A 22,280-nucleotide genomic window follows, 5' to 3' on the forward strand; every position below is an offset into this window, starting at 1 on the left:
TTAGAGAGGGAAGTGCCCATAGATGTGGTGTCTGAAAAGTGGTTCAAAAAGCCTTTAACAAGGTCAGACTTCTAAGGGAAAGACAAATCTGCTTTATGCCTTTTTTTTCCTCTTTTATTTTTTGGTAATATTTTCTCTAAGTTTGTGATGGAAACTTCAAAAGTTTGAGGAAAAGCATCAAACCAATATCGGGTAACGCAGTCCGCTACATTTTAAATTTCTTTAGCCCTTCATGGGACACTTTTGGTAGCCTGAAGTATTTGTATACTGCTTTTTTGAGGGTTTCAGCCTGTTTGAGCAGAGGGGAAATGATGCTGCGTGCGCTGTCACATCGACTCTGTGCCACTACAGATGGAGTTCAGGCTCTTGAGAGATGCATGTCCAGTGGTTCCTAGGTGGAAGTTCGCCTAGGTGAGCCTTGAATGTAAAGAAGTTACATCCCAGAAAACAAATTTGTCTTGCACCCACCCTCTCCCTTCATCCTTTTGGTGATAAAGATCGTGAGAAAACGTTGCTGTTACAGACAGCCCTTATCCACTGATGGTGTTAATGGCCTGATCACACCCCTTTTAATTAATGAATGGGAGAAATGCTTTCAGTGCCAGCCCGTGTCTTCGGCTTCTCCCATTCCTTGCGGGGCCGTGAGGGTGGTGCAGCCCCTGGGATCCGCTCAGCCCACGGCAGTGCTGGGAATTCACCCCAAATCCTGCGGATCCAGGATGCTGCGCATCCGTGCCCAGCAGGAGGCTGTGCGGCGCTCCCATGCAGGTGAGACAGGATGCAGCAAGATGCTGACTCCAAACTCCTGGGCTGTTTCGGGTTCCTTTGGTGGTACCCCCAGGTCGTGCAGCCTCCAGGCCGTTGTTTTCTCCTCGGTAGGTGCTGGATTGCACAGGTCTGCGGTGCCAGAGCCGCTGCCCGCCGTGCTGCTCCCTGGGGATTGGAGTTGCCAGGTCCTTATCTGGAGCCTCCCCTGGAGACACAGCCGGCCCGGACGCCGCTTGACTTTCACCCGGGGGTGCTCAGCAAAAACCCTCGGACACAAAATTTGGCGGGGGGGGAAAGATGGAAGCTGTTGAGATGTTCATGCCCTGCTCCTTTGACAGCCTCTGTCTGTGAGTGATGCTTTGCCAGGGCACCGCGAGCGGATTATTGCGGGGTCGGTTTGGTGCGGTGGAGGCTGTGCTCTGGGAATTGATGGTGCTGTGCTTGGGACTGGCCACAGAGCCACAGCAGCTGGGCTGACTGCCTCAGATACTGATGGTGACTTTCAGGAGGGGAAGATGCTGTCTTTAAATATATATATCCATATATATGTCTCTTGTTCTGAAACTTCATGGCAAAAACGCAGATTTGGGTTAACAGAGGTTCAGTTTTGGTGTAAAAACAAACTTGGTGTATTATCACTGTAATAATATGGAAGTCTTTGAGGATACTTTAGGTTTGTAATTTTTCATCTCCCTTTTATCAGCAGTGGTAGTGAAGGATTGTAAAATGTGACCTTTGCAGCTTCTGGATTGAACCTCTTGATTTTACCTTGTTCCTTAATCTGGTCGAGATCAAGCTTCCCAGGCTATACTGCAAGCTGTGTCCCCAAGTAAATGGGCATTCAAGCAGATCAACTTACGGCATTTTATTAAGTCAACACTCATGCAAAAGCCACCTCCAGAGCTTAATAATTATTTACTGAGTGCTCCTGGGTCATGAGAGCAGTTTTCATTAAGTTCAGAAAGCATTATGTTCAGCCACTTGTGAAGGTGTGTTTTAAAGACAGGAAGAAAAATGGAAAACTACTACATGGTGTACAACAACTTAAAAAATTTATCAGCAAAGGATTGAATAATTTTGTTTGTGGGGTTGGATTTTGTTGGAGAGGTTTTGTGTATATGTGTGGGTTATTTTGTTGTTTTAATTTTTTTTTCAGAGCAGGTTGGTCCAACGAATTAATTTGATTTGAAATTCAACCCTTAGCTGCTGGGTGTAGTAGGTGTGCGTGGTGGATGCATGTTGCAGGGTTTTGCCTTCTCTACCCAGCCAGGTGCACTCAGAGCATCCAGGCAGATGGGTGGGTGCTTTTTGGGCTGTTCTGTGGGTGCAGTGCAGGTCAGCATACAAAAGCATTTAGGAGGCACAGAAAACATTTACCTTGATGGTGGAGCAGGGGCAGGCAGCCTGTCTCTTTAAACATGTAACCTTCAAGTGCGGAAACCTTTCATGTACAAGCCTGAAATGTAGTCCTGGCTTTACTATAAAGGCTGATAGAGGTCTCCACACCATTTTTGCAACTGCTTTGTCCTTGGCAAGCCAGGATGTAGGAGGATGCCAAATCTTGGGCTTGTTTTTTTTGCATTGATACTTCATGCAGCGCCAGGCAGTTGGCGCGGTGAGCAGAGCGTCGCTGTAACCCACAATCAATTATTAAATGTTAGGAATGAAGTACAAAGTGCTCCAGGGAAAATGCTGTAGTAGTTGGAATCCCTTACCTTGGCTGAAGGGGAAGAGGGAGGGTGTAGGGGTTTTTTTTGTTGTTTGTGGACTTTTTGCATTTTGTATTTGACATTTTTTGGGGGAGGTGGTGTGTGCAGTCTGGCTCCTCCTTGGATTTATTTTTTTCTTTTGCTATTCTTTGCTTTTCTGTCACTTTTCTGAGGCAGACAGCCTTGCTGGCTGGCAGGTCAGAAGCTAATATGGGCATTGTTGCTTCAGCCAGTTTTACAGTAGGGGGAACAAAAAGTTTCTTGAGGTTTGACTGCTTGATAGAGATTGAAAACAGAACTTGTATAAATCAACTTTTAATTTTGGAGAAACTCCAGTGATTTTCTGAATGGTGTTGGGAGCTGAGTGGTGGTCTCTCAAAAAGTCTTCTGGAGGTCAAGTATTTTAAGTATCCACCATTATAGCATGGAACAAACTTAATCTTTAAAGCAAGGAGATGAGAGGTTGCCAATATTACAACTCAAATGTGGATGCCTTTATTTTCTCTGTGAATAATTATGAATGGGATAAGAGTGTAAGACATAAACAAAAGCATTTCAATTCCGGTGTTACTTCTTACCTCTGAGATCTGGTGCAGCTCAGTGGAATTTTTAAGGTGCTAAATCTGCTTTTCTTGGCTGATTTCTCTGCAGACTAGCCCATTAACAAACAGTTGGCATGAATGGAGGGAGAAGAGCAGCAGCCTCCCTCTTACATGTCATTTCTCAATTAAGAGCAGGATAGTCCATTCTGCCTAGAACAAGTGGCTTTGAAGGCTCTTTGTCTAATTTGTCTAAGAAACATTACATTGGAGACATTTTCCTTCCTAAAAAATGTTCAAAAATAGTTAAAGTTTCTAAAGCAGTTAAAAAGCAGTCATTTTTTTTTTTCCAGTTCAAAGTTTCCAGATAAGTTTTTAAATTAATATATAGGTAGTGCAAAATACTTCTTGTACATCAGATAACTCATAACTAATACATGTGTACCAGAACATTTGTTTGATCAATTTATAGAATCTGGAAACAAGACTGTCCAGCAAAAGATGAGTTTGTCTTTTTGTCTAAGGAGACAGATAAATTAATCAGTAAACATCTGGGGAGCTTTTGGTCTCTGTGGATTGATTGTAACAAAATCAAACTTGATTTTAATTTGATCGTTTACCTTTTGTTATGCAATGGACACCTGCATAATAACTCATGTATGCAGTAGCTAACATTTCCCAGGCATCTGTGCAAAGGATATGTAATTTAAACTTATTTAATAAAGCGTTATCACTTCATGATTAATTGGATCGGCACATGACACATAACTAATAACTCCCAGTCTGTATTACACTGTGCTTATTAGAGTGCTAATGGATAACTGGTTTAATCATGTGTCAATTAAAAGGATGAGTCGGTTTCATTTATTGCAATTAGATGGTTTCCATAAACTGTTTGCAGGAAGTATCTGAATTGCATCGTGTATTAGCTGTGTGTGGGCTCTGCTCCTGGCTCCACGTAATCTGGGGGTGAATCAGTTCATGTAGGGGAGTTTTGGATCCACGTGTCCACTCTGGATTGTTCTGTGGTACATGGCACCCAGCTTGGTCACGGGAGATCTGTCTGTGCACCAGCACGTAAAGGTCAAGAAGCTTTAAAAATAACCATTTTCAAGACTCTCTGGATGAAGCTTTTGAAAGAACAAGTTTTTAATCGCTTTTTCAGTTGAAAAAGTGAGTTTCTGACAACCCTTCTGTTTGCTCTGTGGAGGTACATGGTCATGAAACCAAAACCATCTTCTGTTCCTTTTATTCTGTGCTTGATAAGATGAGCAGACATGGTGGAGGAGGGAAGCTGGATGGGAGAATGACCTGTGTGATGCATGGGACAGACTTAGAGGATGGGATACCAAAGTTTCAAAAGTGTTTTGCATGTTTAATCAGTGCCACTCATGGTGGGTGGAAGGAATGCTGGTGTGGAGAGACCATCACACACACAGGAGGAGCTTTACAGGCACCTGGGAATAAATAACAGGAAATCTGTCCATGTTTCTTCCCAGTGCTTGTGGCAGAAGTATCTGGTTAGGCAGGCAGGTGTTGTGCAGCAGCTTTTATCCCAGAAAGTGCATTATTTGAACTCACCTGCACTGATGCTGTGATGGTTGGGTGCCCATCTCTCTCTCCCAGTTGATAATGGGTAGGAGGATAGGAGGAGATGGCTTCAGGTTGTGCCAGAGGAAGTTTAGGTTGAACGTTATGATGAATTTTTTCACTGAAAGAGTTGTCAAGCACTGGAGCAGCCTGTCAGGGAGATGGTTGAGTCACTGTTGCTAGAGGTACTTAAAAGACACGTAGATGTCGCACTTGGGGACATGGTTTAGTGTTGGGCTTGGCAGTGCTGGGTTAATGGTTGGGCCTGATGGTCCTGGAGATCTCTTCCAAACCTAAAACAATTCCATGATTCTGTGGCAGTAGCTGCAGTCTGGCAGCACGTCGCTGTCCACCCTCTCTGCGTTCAGGGCTCATCTGCCTCTTTGCCATGTAAAATACTGAGCAGAATTGCAGAAGAAATAAAGCCTGGGACCATCTTTGCCCTTTGGGGAAGAATTTGCCAGAACAGCATTTTCTAGGACATTGGTCTCATTAAAAGACATAATAATTGAAGCTTTTGTTTACAATATTTGATCAACAGTAGAGTCCTGAATCACCTGCAGGAATCTGGAAGGACACTTGGTGCAAGTAGGTAAAAAAATTGTGTGAGCAAGATGAGGTTGCTGGCAGGAGCTGTTTGAAATGCTGTGGAAATAATTTCTCCTTCCTGCTCCCTCTCTTTCCCCAACATTTTTGTATATGGGAAGGTTCTTCTGAGATGGTTTCCAGCACACTTGGCTTTGGTAGGCGGAGAAACAGTTCAAAATGAAAGAAGGTGGGAGGAACTGCTGGGTTACCAATTTTGCAACATTAGGTATCTGTAAAAATTGCCAGTAGCACACAAATGAGAATGCTGACAAGTGTGGTACAAAATTGGCCTTTTTCCAACATGAAGAGAATGGATCCTTCCCTGAAAGCAGCATTGGGGTGTCTTTTTTTTCCTCATGTATTACAGAGGTCTCTGAGGTGGGATACACGGTGTTATTAGTAGGCAGAAAGAAAATATCAGTACTTCAGTAATACATGTATATAGTTCATAAATAAGTAAACATTTTGGGGGTGCATGTTCAGACATTCCTGGTAGGAATGTATAATCAAAACAATTGGGAGACCACTGATCTGTAACTATCCTGGTCATGGAAATAAAGCATCTCTTGGGTTTGGAAATGTGAAAGTGGTTCAGATGTGCAGCCAGAAAACAAGCTGCTGGATTTAGATGTGAGAATGCTTCACCCTTAATTGAAAAGGGAGTGTTTTTTACAAGTATCACAGTCAATGACTTGTCTTGAGCAGCTAATTAGTACGATTATTCCGCAGCTGCATTAGTTTCACCACAAAGGTTTTCTCTTGTTTTATCAAAAGGATCAGTGTCTCTGTGAATGTTTCAACATGACAGGTCTTAAATAGCAAGATGGTCCCCTGCCTCCCTGCCCCCAAAATGTGTGCTCTGGAAGAGCAGAGTTTGATCTCTTGGGGCAGTAAGCATGGGTTCTTCCTTGTTTTGTTTCTTCCGTGCACTGTGTTCAACATCAGTCCTAAACAGAGCCAGAAAACTTCCAGCAGTGCCAGTTCTGGCTGTCCGAGCACCAGAAGCGCTCGGCGCCCGCAGTTTCTGAGCAAGCCCTGGAAGGGATGCTGGCTCCCAGGCTTGTGTGTCCTGCCAGCATCCTGCAGGTATCAGCACTGGAGCCAGAGGTGGGGATTTCAAGAGCAGCTTCCTCCTAGAGCCAGGAGGGTCACTGCTGGCTGGCCTAGGCATGGCCCATGGATTTTGGTTCTATGTGCAAGGAAAATGATGAGTTGCTCCAGAAAGTGTCCCTGCAGTCCATAGCGAAGTCCCACAGTCTGTCTCATGCTCTGCTTGCCAGTGGCTTAGAAATATCTCTTAGGTGGTAGATTTGTGCTGTGTGCTGGAGTGGGCCAGCCTGTTGCTCTTTCTAAAGTATGACTGGAATAAAGCTGTTAATGTTTATTTTGCCTGGTTTTGTATCTGACAGTGCTCAGAACATGCTGGTAGACCTGGGGTGAGAGTTGGGTTTTTTGTAGAGGTCTGTTATCTAACTCTGAAAAGTCACTGCCATCAAGTCCAACCCTAAGGTAATATTATGCAGGAAATAAGTGAATTACGTTTTGTCGTGTTTTCATGACAGACATGGATTTACTTTACTTTGAGCTACATTGTTGGACTGGAGTATTGTCCATACCAATCATTAGACTTGCTTCAGCTCTTTATTATTTTTTTATTTAAAAAAAAAAAAGAAAAGAAAAGGAATATATGTGCCTACTACTGTCCATAAAAGCATTTGTTTTTCTCATGGGTGGTTGCTGTAAAATTTGAAAGAGCAAATGGCTCTTTACAGCTGGATGTTGGTGTTGGGGGAATGGTTTGGCTGCAGTCAAGTTAAGGCAGCCTAAGGTGGCCACTAAGCACCTGAAGTGGGTCGGCTCCAAGTTCCCCTCTCGCGGTGCCGCGGATCCTCACCCATCGCGCCCCACATTCCCCTCTAACTCCACCAGCTCCAGCCGCCGGTACCTCCATCCCGCTTCGTGGAAGCTGAGCTGTCTTTCTCTGGTCTTCCCACAGCAATTCCGAGCATCCTGGCGCTTCCAAGCCTCCCTTAAGCTCCTCCAGCATGACCTCACGAATCCTGCTCCGACAGCAGCTCATGCGTGAGCAGATGCAGGAGCAGGAGCGTCGGGAGCAGCAGCAGAAGCAGCAGGCAGCCCAGTTCATGCAGCAGCGAGTACCCGTGAGCCAGACACCTGCCATCAACGTCAGCGTCCCCACCAGCCTGCCCCCTGCCACCCAGGTGCCCATGGAGGTCCTCAAGGTACGCACCTTTCCGCTCAGGAACTCCTCAAAACCCGCTTTATTTAACAGGGACGTGCTTCTTGGCATTTTCAGCAACCGAGTTTTACAAATAAGCTGCGCTCTGGCTTAGTTTGCAGCTTGTTTTGTTGACCTGGTAGCAAAGAATGGAAAAACTTTTTAAAAAAGTTTGTGTAACTTTTGTTTTCTTTCAACTTTGAGACCTCTGGAGGGAGGTTTTGTAACAAACTAAGTTTTCCGTCATTTTCCCTTTGGAAAACGCTCCTCCATCTTTCTAGTACTTAATTACTTTCAATACAGAGAAATTGTTAGTAGATAACAAATGAATGTTTTGGTTTTTAAAGGAAAACAATGAAACAGTTTTGTAAGATGGAGTCAAAACTCTTTACAAAAGAGCTCCTCAGAAAGCCTTAATCTGAAATATGGGTGAGTTTCCAGCTACTTGCAACGAGTCTTTGTAATCCTTTTTTTGTTTAAATGACTTGTTTGCTATTAGTAGCTTTGGATTCCTTGTCCCTCTGGAAACTGTAGGAGCTTGTTAGTGTCCCTCTGTCAAAGGGGATGTAGCTTGCTAATTACTCAGGGAAAAAAGTGAACAGCTATAAGAAAAGAGATAATTTCACGCACTGCTTAAATTCAAGTAGGCTGAAGCACCGTGAAATGTGTGAGTAAAACAATGTCAAATGTTTTGGAGAAGTTTGCTGACATATTTCATGAAAATATGACTTTCACCAGTTTTGTAGAGTTTGTTCTGAGTTATTGCTGGATCTTTTTATTACAGTTTGTTGTTTAGTCAGTGAGCATATTCTTATCACGTAAATTAGTTGAGCTTGGTGACAAACCGCTCATGTTTTCCTTGTTGCTGTTATATACCAATGATAAATTCAATTTTAAAATAGGCTTACTGGCTCAGGATTTCGAGGTGGTCTGTGTAACAGGTTTATGGGGAAAATACAAGTAATTTTATTTATTTAATCTGCTTTATGGTGTTGTGTTACCAGCACTAAAACTAATACTGATTTGGGATAGTAGAGTCATAGTCCAGTATGTGATAGAGGAGCAAAAAGGCAGCAGTTGAATTTTGAATTCTCTCTCTCCATACAAACACATTTCCATTAAAAATTAAATATAATAGTCTTTGAGCACATGAGCATGTGTCTGTAGTAAGGAGTCTGAAATTATCTGGGAAGAATTGTTTTGTCTAATGTTTATGTATTACTCACAATGTACGTGTATAACAATTTCTTCAGCTTGTTTCCAGGTTAAGGCTGTAGTTATAATTCAGCTCCAGCAGATGTGTTGGTGCTATGAAAAAGGTTTATTTTTTGTAATACACCTAGATAAATAAGCATATATTACATTTTTTACATCCTTCATCTTGATCTGTTACAACATGAGTTTTAGGGTATTTTTTAAATACAGTGGAAACTCATAGGAAAGCATTTGCTTTTTGATGATATTTTATTGACAAGGAGGGAGTGTAACATCTTGAAGAAGCATTTAGCAGTTGTCATTATTGTTCATTTGCAAATACCTCTTTGTATGTGAGAGGAGGGAAGGCAGCCCTTCATTTCTGAGGGACAAACTTCAAAAATCACTGCAGCCAAAAGATGATGCTCAGTTATTGCAAGTGGGGTTCCTGGGACCTGGCTTGTCACAGGATCTGTGTGCTGGAGCATTGCTAGGAAACTTCACCCAAAGGGCTTTTACCTGAACCCTCATCCCTTAGGGTTCCAAAAGTTGTATTTGTCCCCCATTTCCCTCTGATGGAGAAGGATCTCCTGGAAAGAGGTAGGAAACCTCTCCTCCACTTGTCTTTAGCCCAGATAAGACTGCATGATGCTGTAGAATAAAAACATTAAGAGAACATGTGTTTAAGCAGCTTGTAAAAAGAAAAAAAAGTTAGGTACCTTTTGGCAATGGAATACCATTTTGAAGGTGATAGTTGTGGAAATATGAGCAGCCAGCTGGACCAAAATGAAGTCTATCTTCTCATCACCTACATTTCCATAATAGTCAAAATTAGCAAAACCAAGTCCTTTTGGTCTCTGCCTGTGAGAGGAGAAAGAAAATTGCAAAACTGAGAAAAACAGCAAAACTGCTTTGGGTAATTTTGCGGCTTGTGTTTTTGGTGAAGTGAAAGATTCACCCTTTTATCCTTAGTCATAACAGTGGACTAGTTCTGTACAAAAAAAATTAGTACAAAATGCCAGGTTTGAAGTCATGATATTCCTGAAAATTACCACTGAGGGTGGGTTTTGTTTTTTTTTTTGTTGTTGTTGTTGTTGTTTTTCCAAATGGGATATTTGGCTCAAATGCTGAGATTAACAATAACTCAGGATCTTCCTGGTGCCAGTGTGCTGACAGCCAGCTCTGGCTGCAGTGACATCATTTCCCTGCAGCTGCTTTATACACTTCAGTTGTTTTTTAGCTGTAGACAGATTTTCCATATGAGCTGTGCAGAAGTTTTAATGGATAAATAGGGAACTAAGTTGCTAACTTTACTATCCAGATGGTCTGGATTTAGTGACCTTAAAGAATGAGATCGACAGAAAGGGGATTTTTGCACTTTCAGAGATGTTAGCCTGCAAGGCAACTTTTTAAAAAAGTAATCTTTTTCAATGTTACTTCACAAACAAGACCAAATCTAGCAGCTGGTTTTGTTGTTGTTTGTTTGTTTGTTTGTTTTGGTACTTTGCATCAAAAAATCCCACTCTAAGCCTGTTGAATTTGTCAGTGTTTTGTGGTTTTAATTATGGTGTGTGACTTGCCCTTTCACCCATATCTCACAGTGTGAGGAGGAGAATAATACTTGCATATCTGAGGATGGTAATTCGGAATGACTGGTTTAAAAAGAAGCCAGAGGTGTTAATGAGCTTGGATTTTATATTGGTTTTCAAGATGTCCATTTAGAAACAATACAGAAAGAGAAATATGTACTAATCTATGTCACGTTGCATAGGCATCTCCGAATTGCATAACACAGTATGCTCAAGGCCATGTGAATAAATGGGATTTCATTTTCTTGAGTAATGACTTCTCATTGCATCACTCCTCTGCCAAATAATGTAGCTTGGCAAGGTAGGAGATGACCTGCTGGAATTCAGATTTTGCATTGCTTTATGCTGCCTAATTAAGAGATGGACTGGGAGTAAGTTTGATGCTTTTGGAACAGTATCTCTTCAACTCTAATAGCAGAAGGAAGATCTGTTACAGCTTGTGGTTATCCTTTTGCAGAGCTGCAGTTGGATTCATGGGCTGGTTTATCTTTAAACACCTTCTCATCCATCTCCAACACTACAGAGAGATGTCACCAGGGAATTCTTTGCTTCTGCTGTAATTCACCTTCTTTCTCAGCCTTGGAAATAGGAATGTAACATAAAAAGTTATTTATTGGAGTAGTTTCAAGCCATAAAACATAAGGACACATTCCTGAGATACAAAGTAAGCTTATGTTTTTAATTAATTAATTATTTTTTATTTGAAAGGATTAGCATCTTTGCAAAGAGTTCCATCTTAAGATGACCTCCCACTTCATCTTCCATCCAGGCGTATTTTAGTTTTGTACACTCAGTTAATATTAAGGAGAGGTTCTTGTTGGTGATTGAAGTTGCCTTTGTTTGTCACCATTTTCTGGTGGGAGCCCTTATCTGCTGGAGCTGAACCATGTCAGATCTCAGTTTCAGCATTTCAGTGCTGGTCTCTGGGAGCTGGTTGCTGCCTTTCTGTTGCCCAGGGCTTGAGGAGATGCTTAGGTTTCTGTTTGCAGTCCCTGAGCCTGGTGATAGGTTAGACCTGGTGCTCCTCAGTCATCATTCACAAAACACTGCTGCAGTTAATCCCATACCTGGTGGGGATGAATTTGTTCAAGGTGAAATCCTTGGCTTTTAGAGAATATCCTCTTGGTCTCTAGTGAGCCTGGTCTGTTCATCAGCTTCCCCAGAGCTGTCTTGGACTTCATCCCTTCCTGTTTTACTGGAAATCACTGAATTACTGTTTTTTCTGTAGTCTGAGCAGCTGTGTGTTAGCAGTTATTTAGGGAGCATCTCCTGCTGATGTGATAGAGCTGCTGGGTTCTGCTTTTCCCATTGTTCATGCCCTCTCTCTTCTCCACTCCGTGCTCCTTTCCTACCAAGCAGCTCTCAGGGTTCTTGTGAAGTGAGTGGTCTCCAGAGTTCCTGGTAGCAGCAGGACAACTCCCTGCCTTTGTGATGGCCTGTGATATCCTGGCCTCATCTGCAGGATAGTTTCCAGTTTTCTATGTCAATCCAGGTAGCTGATTTTAGAATGTCATTGTTCAGCAGACAGAAACACTGACTTGTATGACCAGAGTTGTACATGATGTCTCTCTGGTGTCTTCACCAAAGCTGCACTGTAGCAGTCTGGGTTTGGAGCTCACCATCATCTACATGCTTTTAAAATAGGAAAAGGGGTTTCCTTTGTCTACAACACGTAAAATACCCAGGAGTAAAAAAAAAACAAGGAATGACTGTACAGGCTGAAATGACCAGCCATCAGGCCTTACTCCCAGAAGAAAGGCTGCAGGATCCTCTGCTTGTTTTTTTGGGTTAGTCTTTGAGAGGTTCTGCTGATTGAAGTAGAACCAACATGTTGATTAAGGCTTTCCTTTGAGGATTCCTCTCTTCTATGTTTTTGGTAAATCCTCTTGTCTTATATACAGAATTGACCATGATCCTGGAGGTGAACTGCAGAAACCCAGAGAAGTAGAGCCTCATCTGTCTGTGCGTGTAGAGACACCAAAAACTGAATTGTAGCTGTGTTGTGTGACTTGTATTGCTTTGCCTGATTTCTGGATCAAGCGTACTGTACAGAATAAGTATGACACAATCCCCTAAATCCTTTGAACCTGCCTGCCCAAAAGACAATGTGGCATTGCAGGAACTGTGGCTGGAGTGCTCCTTCATGGGAGAAGGAGCACAGGAGCATCCTCAGGAGGCAGCAAAAGAGGCTCAGGGCCAGCACCGGCCCACAGAATTGCAAATCAGTTCCACTGAAAATATTACCAGTTCTTGCAGGATTGAAAACATTACTGGTGGGCAGCTGACACCCAGCCCTCTGCATGTCTCACTAAGCAGATGGAAGGTGGAAAATTAAGGGTGAACATTTCTTCCCTCTGTCCTTCCATGTCACTCGTTGGCATTTCTCAGTTGTTGCGTGGATGTGACACTTGCTGTCATGTTTCTGATGTGATGTACCAGGTCATGGGTTGGTGGAACCTAAACTGTGGATGTGCTGTGGGTTCCTGTCCCTGCTGCTGGATGCAAATGCTCCCAGGGGTGTGCTTGCTTCACATCCCCTTCCTCCTGAGTGTTATCACACCAAATGAATAGCAAGACAGAAATCTGCTGGACTTCTCATACCTCTTCCTCCTTCTTTGTCTGCCATTGGGGTTTGAGGAATGTGACTTTTCTTTGGCACAGATGGGAGATACTGCCAAGAACAGCCTCGAGGGCTGCAGTGGGAACCTGCAGTGGGGTACAGGTATCTTTGGAGCACTGCATAAATGCTTTGCATGTAATAAGGTGAAAACAGGTCTCCTCACCAGCAGGTCCATTTCATCCCCTTTCAGCTTATTTCTGGAGAATAAGAAAACAGTTCCCTTGCTCCAGGGAATCTGGAGAAGGTGGTCCTGCTTTGGGGATCTACATGTTGAGGTCTCTGCTTTCTGGACAAAAATCACTTGTGCATATACTGCCAGCCCTTGCTTACTGGGCAGTTCACCCCAAAATATATACATATATGTTTTACATATATATGTATATAAAACATGTATGGAAGCATAGGCCACAAACTCATTTTTAATGTTTATTATTAAGGCATTTTTAATTGTCTATTTCCATATAACAATGCTTATAATATGCTAAATATTTAAAAATTTGTCTGCCACTAAAGCCCTCACTTCAGTTTCCCCCTGCTACACTGCCTGGGTTTGTGTCTTCATGGGAGATGTTAATGGCCCTTTTGGTGCCAGAATTTCATCATGGCCTTTCTTTCTTGTCTTAAGCAAGGTGAAGCCTTTTCAAAGCCAGATATTGTGTACTGGATTCCCTCTTCTGCTTTATTATACCAATGTCTTTGCCCACCTCGAGGCAGTACTGTGGGCTGATGACTGCTGATACCAGAGTGGGTGTGGTTGTCTTTTACCCAGTGCCATCCCATTGCTGCAGTTTGTGCTCATCTTTCCCTGTTCCCACTTTTTCTGGGTGGACAGGAGTGCAGGGAGCCAGCCTTGCCTCTCTCCTTCACCCTCATGTCATTATTCATTCAGACTTTAAATGTGCCACCACAATAATCTCTCTGCATCAGAAACCCTGTATTTCTTCATTTTTGAAATGCCAAGCATTTCTTCTATTTGATGTTAATGACTATTGGACATATATCAAAAAAATACCTCCTCCTATTCTTTTGCCAGTGTGCTTGTTCCAAAGAGTGACCTGTGGAAGCTCTGCCTGGCAGGGAGGGCTCAGCAGCTGGCAGCAATGTTCTTGGTGTAATAATTACCATAAGACTTCATTGTGTAGAGGATTTATCTCACAATTCTGATGAAAGGGAACAATGGGATGGTAAGATAAATGTGTGGTAGTGCCTGCCCAGCAAACGTGTGTTTGTGGACATGCTTATCTGATTCAAAGTTAATTTAATCTCACCTGACAATGGTAGATAGTAGTGTGTGCTGGTGTGTTAGGTAATCGTGGTGTGTATTTGCAATCAAGAACAGTGATTTGCCAGACTGGGTCTTGGTGAGCTGCAGATAAAACATTTAAACTAAGGTTACTTACCCATGGTGACATACTTTAAGCCATCAGCAAATTCTTCATAAAGAAGAACTTGCATTTAACTACAGAACCACTAAAGTCTGCCTTGTCTCTTCAGCCTTCATGTAAGTAAAAGTATCTCTCAGGCCTTAAATGTTTTGCTTGCTCAGGGAGTTGAAAGCTAGTTTAAAACAAATACTGGTGCTTGAGGTCTGCATCAGTAATAGAGGTAAAATGTAAACTCTTGCTTAACACCAAGGGTATTATTCATTAAAAATGCATGGAATTCAAGGGGGCAACATACTTCTGTGTACAAGTATCTGATGGTTGACTGCTAGTGCAAAACACTGCTCTCACCCTTCGTCCCAAATGCCCTTTTCCTATGCATGCAAACAAGTGTGTTGCTTGACTCTTGAGAGAAACGGTTGTGCTGATGAAGATGTCTGATCTTTCCATCTTGTTTCTTCAGCTGTGGTCACTATGACACAAAAATGCAGCTCCCAAAGTTGTGAGAGACAAACTGTGCTGCTGCTGGTGAGAGGATTTCTTGGGAAAATGATGTGAGCAGAGTGGGAAAATAGCTGAGAAACTGCTCCTCATCACAGAGCTCTTGCCCTTGCAAGTTTACTGTAGTTACCTGGAAGTTAGAAATAACGTATTTGGCACAGAGAAAATCAGGATATATTCAGAGAAAATGATACGGATATCTGGAGGTCCAAGCTCTGATTGATCCTTGGAAATTCTTGCTGGTTTATATCCTAGTTGGTGGTCTTGAGGATTTGCTGTCTTCCCGCTGGCAGGGTAACATCCACAAAATTCAGAAGAGCTTGCTAAGTTCGGTCTGTTACAGCTTCAAAGCACTCTTTTTTTTATGGTCTAGACATATTATCTGCTGGCTGAGTTACCAGACCTTGGGAAAATGGTGGTTCACCACGTGTCAGTGGCTGTTTTGGACCTGCAGAAGATGAGTTAATCTTGTGCAGATTAAGATCTGTAGGTGCCCAGAGTTGTGGGCGTTAAGGGCATTGATGAGGCTCCACAGCCCCCAGCTAACAGCTTTTAGCAGCTTGTACCAAGTCCTTTGTCAGGCAACATTTTATAACCACCTTATTTAATAACCACCTTACTCCTGGAGCCAAGGCTGGAAGAAGAGGGTGAGTGTTGGTCCCTGCAGTTGTGTTTGCTGAAGTCATGGTTTAATTTAGCAGAAAATGCTGCCCAGAGCCACACACAGTGCTGGAAAATGTGGGGACTGGGGGGAGACCCAGGGGAGCCTCCGCTGACACCTTTGATAGGCGTTAAATTTTAAATGTGAAAACTCAGATCTGCTTAAAGTAATCTTTGGGTATTAGGTATACTCACAAATATTTCAGTTCTTCAGCTGGTTTGGCAGCATTATTCTCCAAGATGCTGAACCTGTGTAGTGAATGAATTCAAAGTGACAAGCTGGAGGCATTCCTGCCATTCAAGAGAGGCTTAAGGAATTTCTTATTGGCTAAATTACAAATATGTAGCATTTTGCCCAGCACTGCATGGCAATTTCAACCTGCCTGACCGTGACAAGATTAGCACTTTTCCTCCCCCCTCCCCAGCAGTAATTTTTTTTTTTTTTAAAAAATTAGATTAAGAAGTACCAGGCAGAGATGCAAAAGCTTGAAAGAGTGAAAACCAGCCTTACCTTGAATGATTCTGTCTGTCATTGGATTGGTTCCTTAATTAGCCCCATGTCCTTTAACCTCTTGAGAAATAAGTAAGGGATAAATTTGGGGATAAAGACAAAGACGCCTGGAGATTTACCACACACCGCTAGGTAATTCATCAAGGAATGTTGGTAATTAGCCCTGCCTCTTTCCTTTCTGGCTCATTTAATAAAACTGGTTGATTTAAAATAATGCCTGCTGGTTCATTATCAACTACTTTAAGAGCCAAGTTATGAACTTGAAACAAAACCCAGTATTGTGTTGTCTGCAAAGGACCTGGCAAGTGGATTTTGTTGTTTGTTTTTTTTTTTTATAAAAAGAAATTGTTCTGTCTGGTCATCAGTTTCCCCATCTTGATAATTAAATATTACTTTGTTTGGATTTCCATTTGACTTTTTGGGTGCATTTACTTCTGGTGTCTACTGAGAGGCAGAGAAGAGGGAATAAAAATCCAAGATCTTGAAGAGGTACGTGTCAGATTGTGTTAAGAAAGCATGGCCTGATGGAATTCAGCTGAATAAGGACTTTACAATAGTAGTAGTTGTCCAGTTGAGGAAATGGGCAACTGTTTTAACCCTTTATCTCTCAGAAATGAATGCCAGCTATGTGCCTTGTGTTTGAGCAAAATGATGCATTTTATTAACCCATCTCTTTAGTGCTTGTTGTGGTAATTTTCCCCAAGCTGAGGACAGAACTCATCAAATTTGTATTTGCTTAGGAAACCATGCACCAGTCTCTCTTTTTCTTTATAGATAGGAATAGGATTTCTTGGAAATTAAAGGAGAGGATCAGGGTACCCCTGGATCAGCACTGCTGTCTTTGCACTGTCTGGGAGACAGTGTCCATCTCAGTTTCCACTTGGAGTTTGTTGCTGGCTAGTGGATCTGGTTGGGTCAGTCTGCCTGAATTAAAGAATGAACTTTCTGTAAATCTTCCTTTAACAATTAATGTCAGTCTTAGGTTACAACACTTCTGAAACTGTTGTGGGCTAGAGGAAAAGCAGGCAGTGCTGGCCTTCTGCTGATGGAATCCTCTGTAAGACTATTTGAACATAGAACCCCTCAGTATCATTTGGAGCAGAATTTGATATAGAGTTTCAGTGCAAATCAGAAAGAACAACCTCCTGCTGGTCTTCCATCCATCTCTTTTCCATCTCCTGGGGAAGTGCATATTCTGGGGGATCTTGTGTTCCATAGGGGCTTCTGAGACCCAGCAAAACTGTGTCTGCTTTTATATGTTTGGCAGATTAGTCAAATAAGAAATTAAATGTGATAGCCTCTGTGGAAATACAACTCTGCCAGTGATTCTTTTGTCACCAATGATGAAAATATCTTGCTCCTGTAGGTTGCAGGGAGTCCTCTGGGGTTTTGGGGTAATAGCTCAAACCCTGCAGGTTGTCACTGGAAGTTCTGCCACTGGATGCCAGTTACCTACTTGTTTATTATTTTGAGACCTGTTAATAAAATCTGATAGTTTAAATTTATTTTAAACTAGTTTTTTTCCCAGCTGGTAACGATGTGGTACAGAAGGTCAAGTATCTTTTAAAGAAACACCAAAATAACCTCCAACAAACAAAACTCTAGTACCAGGTTTTGTAAAGTTAGAATGTCCATGCCAAATTAATAGTTTGGGTTTTACACATCATACTATTATAACATACTGGAACAATATTTATTATGGACCTCTGTGACTTTGTGTCCTAGACTTATTGAATATCAGTAGTTGAAGTTCCAGTCAGTTGTTTGAAAATTTTTGTGTAAGTTATATAGTGCAAACAGATTGTTTTTGAGTTGATCCCCAGCAGCAGGCACTTCCACATCATCGTTACAATAATTAAACAGTAATTCATGGTGCTGCACTTCCATAATTTCTCAGCAGATGGCATTACGGTTTCCAAGACTGTATATTCCTTGGGAAAGCTCTCAGGGAATTCATCATTCTAGACTGTTCCTAACTGATGAAGACGAATACTCAGGTGTTAAGCCTGTTTTGACACATTATTCTAATCATATTGTTTGGTTGTGTTACTGTGTTTTATTTTCCCGGATGTGCCTTTGAGCCATTAATCAGGTAAAATGCTCTATGTGATAGTTACTGCTTTCAAAACTAAGGCAGGCTACCTGTTTTAAATAAAACTGCTACTGGTGTCCAGAAGAAGTAATAAACTTTTTCAGAAGGGAAGACTAGACTATTAAAAAAAGGTTAAAAGACAATTTTTTCCATTGAGCATCCCCAATCCTCGAAGCTATGTGAGACACAATTGTTCTGCATTAAATTCTATCCCCTTCCTGCTTTGTCCTACAAATCCTGGATTTTGTAGAAAATGTCAGCTAGTGAAAGAAAAATCATTTGGAGAAGTATTTGATGCTCTTGTGGAAACAGTAACAAATATGAGTGTGTTTCTGAATAAAGGTGGCTTGCAGAAGGCATCAGCTGTTTTTGGGCACTGCTCTTCTGTGGGTCCCTGGTTTCTGACGGTGTTTGTTTTACTGACCTGGCCGGAATCCGTGTCCCGTCTCCCAGCGGACACACTGACATCAGCAGGAGCGTGTCTTGGGCTCTCAAGAAACCAAAGTTTCTAAGAGCTGGTTTTGTCTTGGAACAATGTGCTCCTTGTGTCTATCTGTGTGTCCATCCTCTCCTTCTGACAGCAGAGAGGGGCAGATCTGCTCACCAGGAGCACCGTGGGTCACCCAGTGCCACAGACCCGGAATGTCCGGCGCCACCTGAAGTTATCCTGACCTGCAGTCAAAACTGGTCCATTAATCTGAGAGGAAACTTGGATGTTAAGCAAGGTGAATCAAAGCCTGTATTTCAGGCTGCCTTCCTAAAAGTCACCCAGAAGTTCCTGGTTGAAACCATCAGAATTTAGTTTGTGGGCGTAATGGTTGGCTGTGAATTAAATCTTTCTGTTCTGTCAGAGGAAAATATGAAAAAGCAACTACTGGAAATTCTCGGAAAATAGTCCCTTCCTTGAAGACATTTGAAGGCTGAAGTGTTGCAGATAGCCTGTCTGCCTCTCTCAGCTCTTCATAAAGCTCATGCCAAGGACCTGAAGGCAACACACTGTACTTTAAAATGACTTCTAACTTCCTCAGGCTGTGACTTCTCTGCTTGTGTTTTTTTCTATAGATGTGTGGATTTCTTTTCTGGCAAAAATCTTCTGTGGATTTTCTTTTTGGGCAGCCCTGGGAGTAATATTGTCAGGAAGAACTTACTCCAGTTTACCAGTATCAGTGATCCAGAGTGTCATTGCCCTTAACCAGCATCTCTGTCCTGATAGCACCTAAGTGATAAACCTGTTTTGGAGAGACAGCTTGTTTTTACTGGGGGAGAAAGACATGCTGTTACTTCTGCTACAGCCTCATGAAAAGTAGGGCTGTTCTGTTGAACAATGTTAACATTTCAGAAACTACTTTAAAATTAATTATAATAGTGCTTTTAAGTTAATTTTTGTCTTTTTAAACAGAAAAATCTGAGATGAAACTTATGTTTAAAAAACTGTGGCAGCCATCTATATTATCATAAGTTACTGATTGAAAACTTGTCCATTGAGCTGTCTGAAAGCATTTTTTCTATATATTAGCTTGTCTATTCTACAGTTCTGCTTCCTGACTGCCACCAAAACCTTTCTTTGCTGAAATACCTGTGTCTCAAAGAAACAGTTTGTTTAGGGAGGGACTAAAATGACCTTGAATGAGTCAGCAGTTGTGTGTAGCAATCGTAAGCCTTCCATGCTCTTTGCTTTCGAAAAGGAAATGAATTCTGAACCACAGGCACCATTCATTGCAGGGCACTTAATGGGCTCCATTCACATGAAAGTTCATATATTCCTTAAGGGTTCAGCCCTGTATGGTTTGCTGTGTAAAAGGAAAAATACTATTTAATCATGCTCCTTTGTCTTTCCAAAAGAGTTTATCCTTTTTGTACACTGGCTATTTGAGGGAAGAAAAGTGATTCCTTCTGCTCTGGAGTGCTGCTTATGTAATCAGTGGTTACTCTCTGCAAAGTGCCACTTCCTCTGTGGGTCACTGTTCCAAATTGCCTTCTGCCTTTCCCTGCAGTGTTTGATCTAAGACATGAGGAGAGAGCTTCCAGCCAGGGCTTCTGCAGCATTATCCTTAGAAAACCCTTCTCTCTGAACTTGCACCTTCCCCAAGGAAATGCATTAATTCCATTTATCTGCTTTGGTTAAAGGCTGGAAGGACTGAGTTGGGTCTCGATGGCTCTGCATGATGTGAGCACAGAGTCTGGATGCTCCTCCTTGGATGCAGAGTGAGGAATGTGCTGACTGCTACTGGACCCAGGGAACAATGGCAGATAACTGTTAGAGGAACATAGTTCAGCTTTGCATTTTCTTCTCTGGTAGCTGCAATTCCAGAAAACATGCCCAGACAGCTATTGCTGCCAACTGTACATAGTCAACAGGCAACTTAATGGGCTAAATCAGAAGCAGTTCTGGCTGTTACTCAGTCATGGAATCCTAGAATGACTTGGGTTGGAAGGAACCTTAAACATCATCTAGTCCAACCCCCCTGCTATAGAAAGGTGACTTTTTAAAAATCAGTTGAGTGGTTTTGATTGCCTGGGTTGGTGTAGTCCTGCGAACATCTGTACCTGTGTCAGGTGTACCTGTGTCACAGGGAACTGTTGTGGCAGGGCAAGAACAAGCAGTTGGACATCAGCCCTGGTGCCTTCTGGGGCTGACTCTGCCTTTAGTGTGGAGCAGCAACACGATTTTGAAGTCAATTTGAAGTCAATTCCCAGTTGCCCACACGTATTACCATATTAGCTTATTTTTGCCTACTGCTGTTGATGAGCATTAATTAGATTCTTGTCAGAGGAAATTAAAGGAGGAGACCTGATGTTATTCAGCCACTCCTGGGAGTTCAGTCTGCGAGAGCAGACTAGAGCTGGTCTGGCAGCAAGGGCTTGACACGCATCAGAGTGTTCTGTTCACAGCTCAGACCATGTTGTTGGCTATGGTGGATGCACTGGCATCTCCTTGGCTCCAGCAGATGTTAAAATATCTTAAGCTTTCACTTTTCATCTCTTCAAACCTCTTTGAAAATAATATCTATAGTGTGAGCTTATTTGTATTTTTTAAGCAATTAGATCTCTAAAAAAATTTATTCCATCCTGTAAAGTAGTGATATGCTAAAATGGGTTTATACTTGAGGTTTAAAAAAGGGCAAGGGAGGTGGAGAAGTCTTGAGCTGAGATTTAGTTAATCCCCATCTAGTCTCTAATTACATCCCTCGCTCCAGCATCTGTTTGCCTTGAATTCTGTTATGTTCCCATACAGTTTCTTGAGCAGCTATAACCTTGTGTGTTGTCAATCAGTGGTGCGAGGTATGTTGTGAAATACATGCCATGATGTTTGTATTTTTCAGTGTTAAAAGGAGATGCCTGATTTTGTGCATAAATACAACTTTAGGGAAGGATACTTTGCCTGTTTCCCCTTGTGAACATCAAGCTGTTCTTGCAATAGCACTTCAAGGGTTACGGTAGTGTGGGTCAAGTGCGGTTTAAAATAGGATTCTTCTGAGACCAAGCCTGGAGGCCCTGAATTTCTTTCTCAAAAGACATTTTGATCTTCTGACAAACTGTTACTTCTGAATTTCTTGGTGCTTCATATTTGCAGCTAACCTTTGGAGAACTGGAATGATAACACATACTCTTTGTGTTTTGTGAATGTGCCTCCCCTGGTGAGTCGATGGCTTGTGCTTTTTTGAAGTTCAGATGAAATCGTTAAAAAGAGCTTTCTGTAAGATGTTTGGAAAGGTGGAATTTTTTTGGTGTCATGTATTAAAATGTGTTTCCAGTCCTGCAGAAAGAGCACTAGCCCTTACCTTTACAGGACTTCACACAGGAGAGAATCAAGAGCTTGTAGTCCCTTGCAAGGTGGAGGTTTTATATTTGCTCACATGCTGCTCACAACCTGCTCTGAAAGGTTTTCTGCATATGTTGGATAAACACCATGGCAGAATTTCAGACTATCTCTTTATATAACCTATTTTTCAGTCCTAAAATTTTTGTGATAATGAACACACTTGTACAACATCTCTTGACGTAATGAACCTGAGTTCAGTTCTTCATTGCAGCTGCAATATAAAGAGAGCTCCTGACAGCTGACTGGGGTTTTGTCAAAGATTTCACTCGTTCAGTTGATGGTCCTGCCAGTGCCCCATCCTTTGGCCTCATTGAGTGTCATTTATATGGACAGCAACTTCTCATTTCACAGGGTAAATAATTATTTGCCTGCCATATGTGAAATAACATGAGGAGGAAGGTTTTCAACAGCTCATCTCAGGAAGACGTGGAGGGGCAGGTGTGGGGAAGGTTACAAAATCAGCCGAGGGGATGTA

At 42.2% G+C, this 22,280-nt stretch overlaps 1 protein-coding gene across 5 annotated transcripts in view; it reads left to right on the top strand.

The window, feature by feature from the left end:
- MITF (melanocyte inducing transcription factor) overlaps nucleotides 1-22,280 on the top strand; it is a 100,518-nt gene that overhangs the window by 47,795 nt on the left and 30,443 nt on the right. For all 5 annotated transcript variants that reach the window (XM_015641068.3, XM_015641072.2, XM_015641069.2 and 2 more), the window contains exon 2: nucleotides 7,191-7,437. In XM_015641068.3, coding sequence (XP_015496554.1) covers nucleotides 7,191-7,437 — 247 coding nt within the window. The remainder of the gene's footprint in view (nucleotides 1-7,190; nucleotides 7,438-22,280) is intronic.

Source organism: Parus major, chromosome 12, assembly GCF_001522545.3.
Source record: "Parus major isolate Abel chromosome 12, Parus_major1.1, whole genome shotgun sequence".
NCBI lineage: Eukaryota > Metazoa > Chordata > Aves > Passeriformes > Paridae > Parus > Parus major.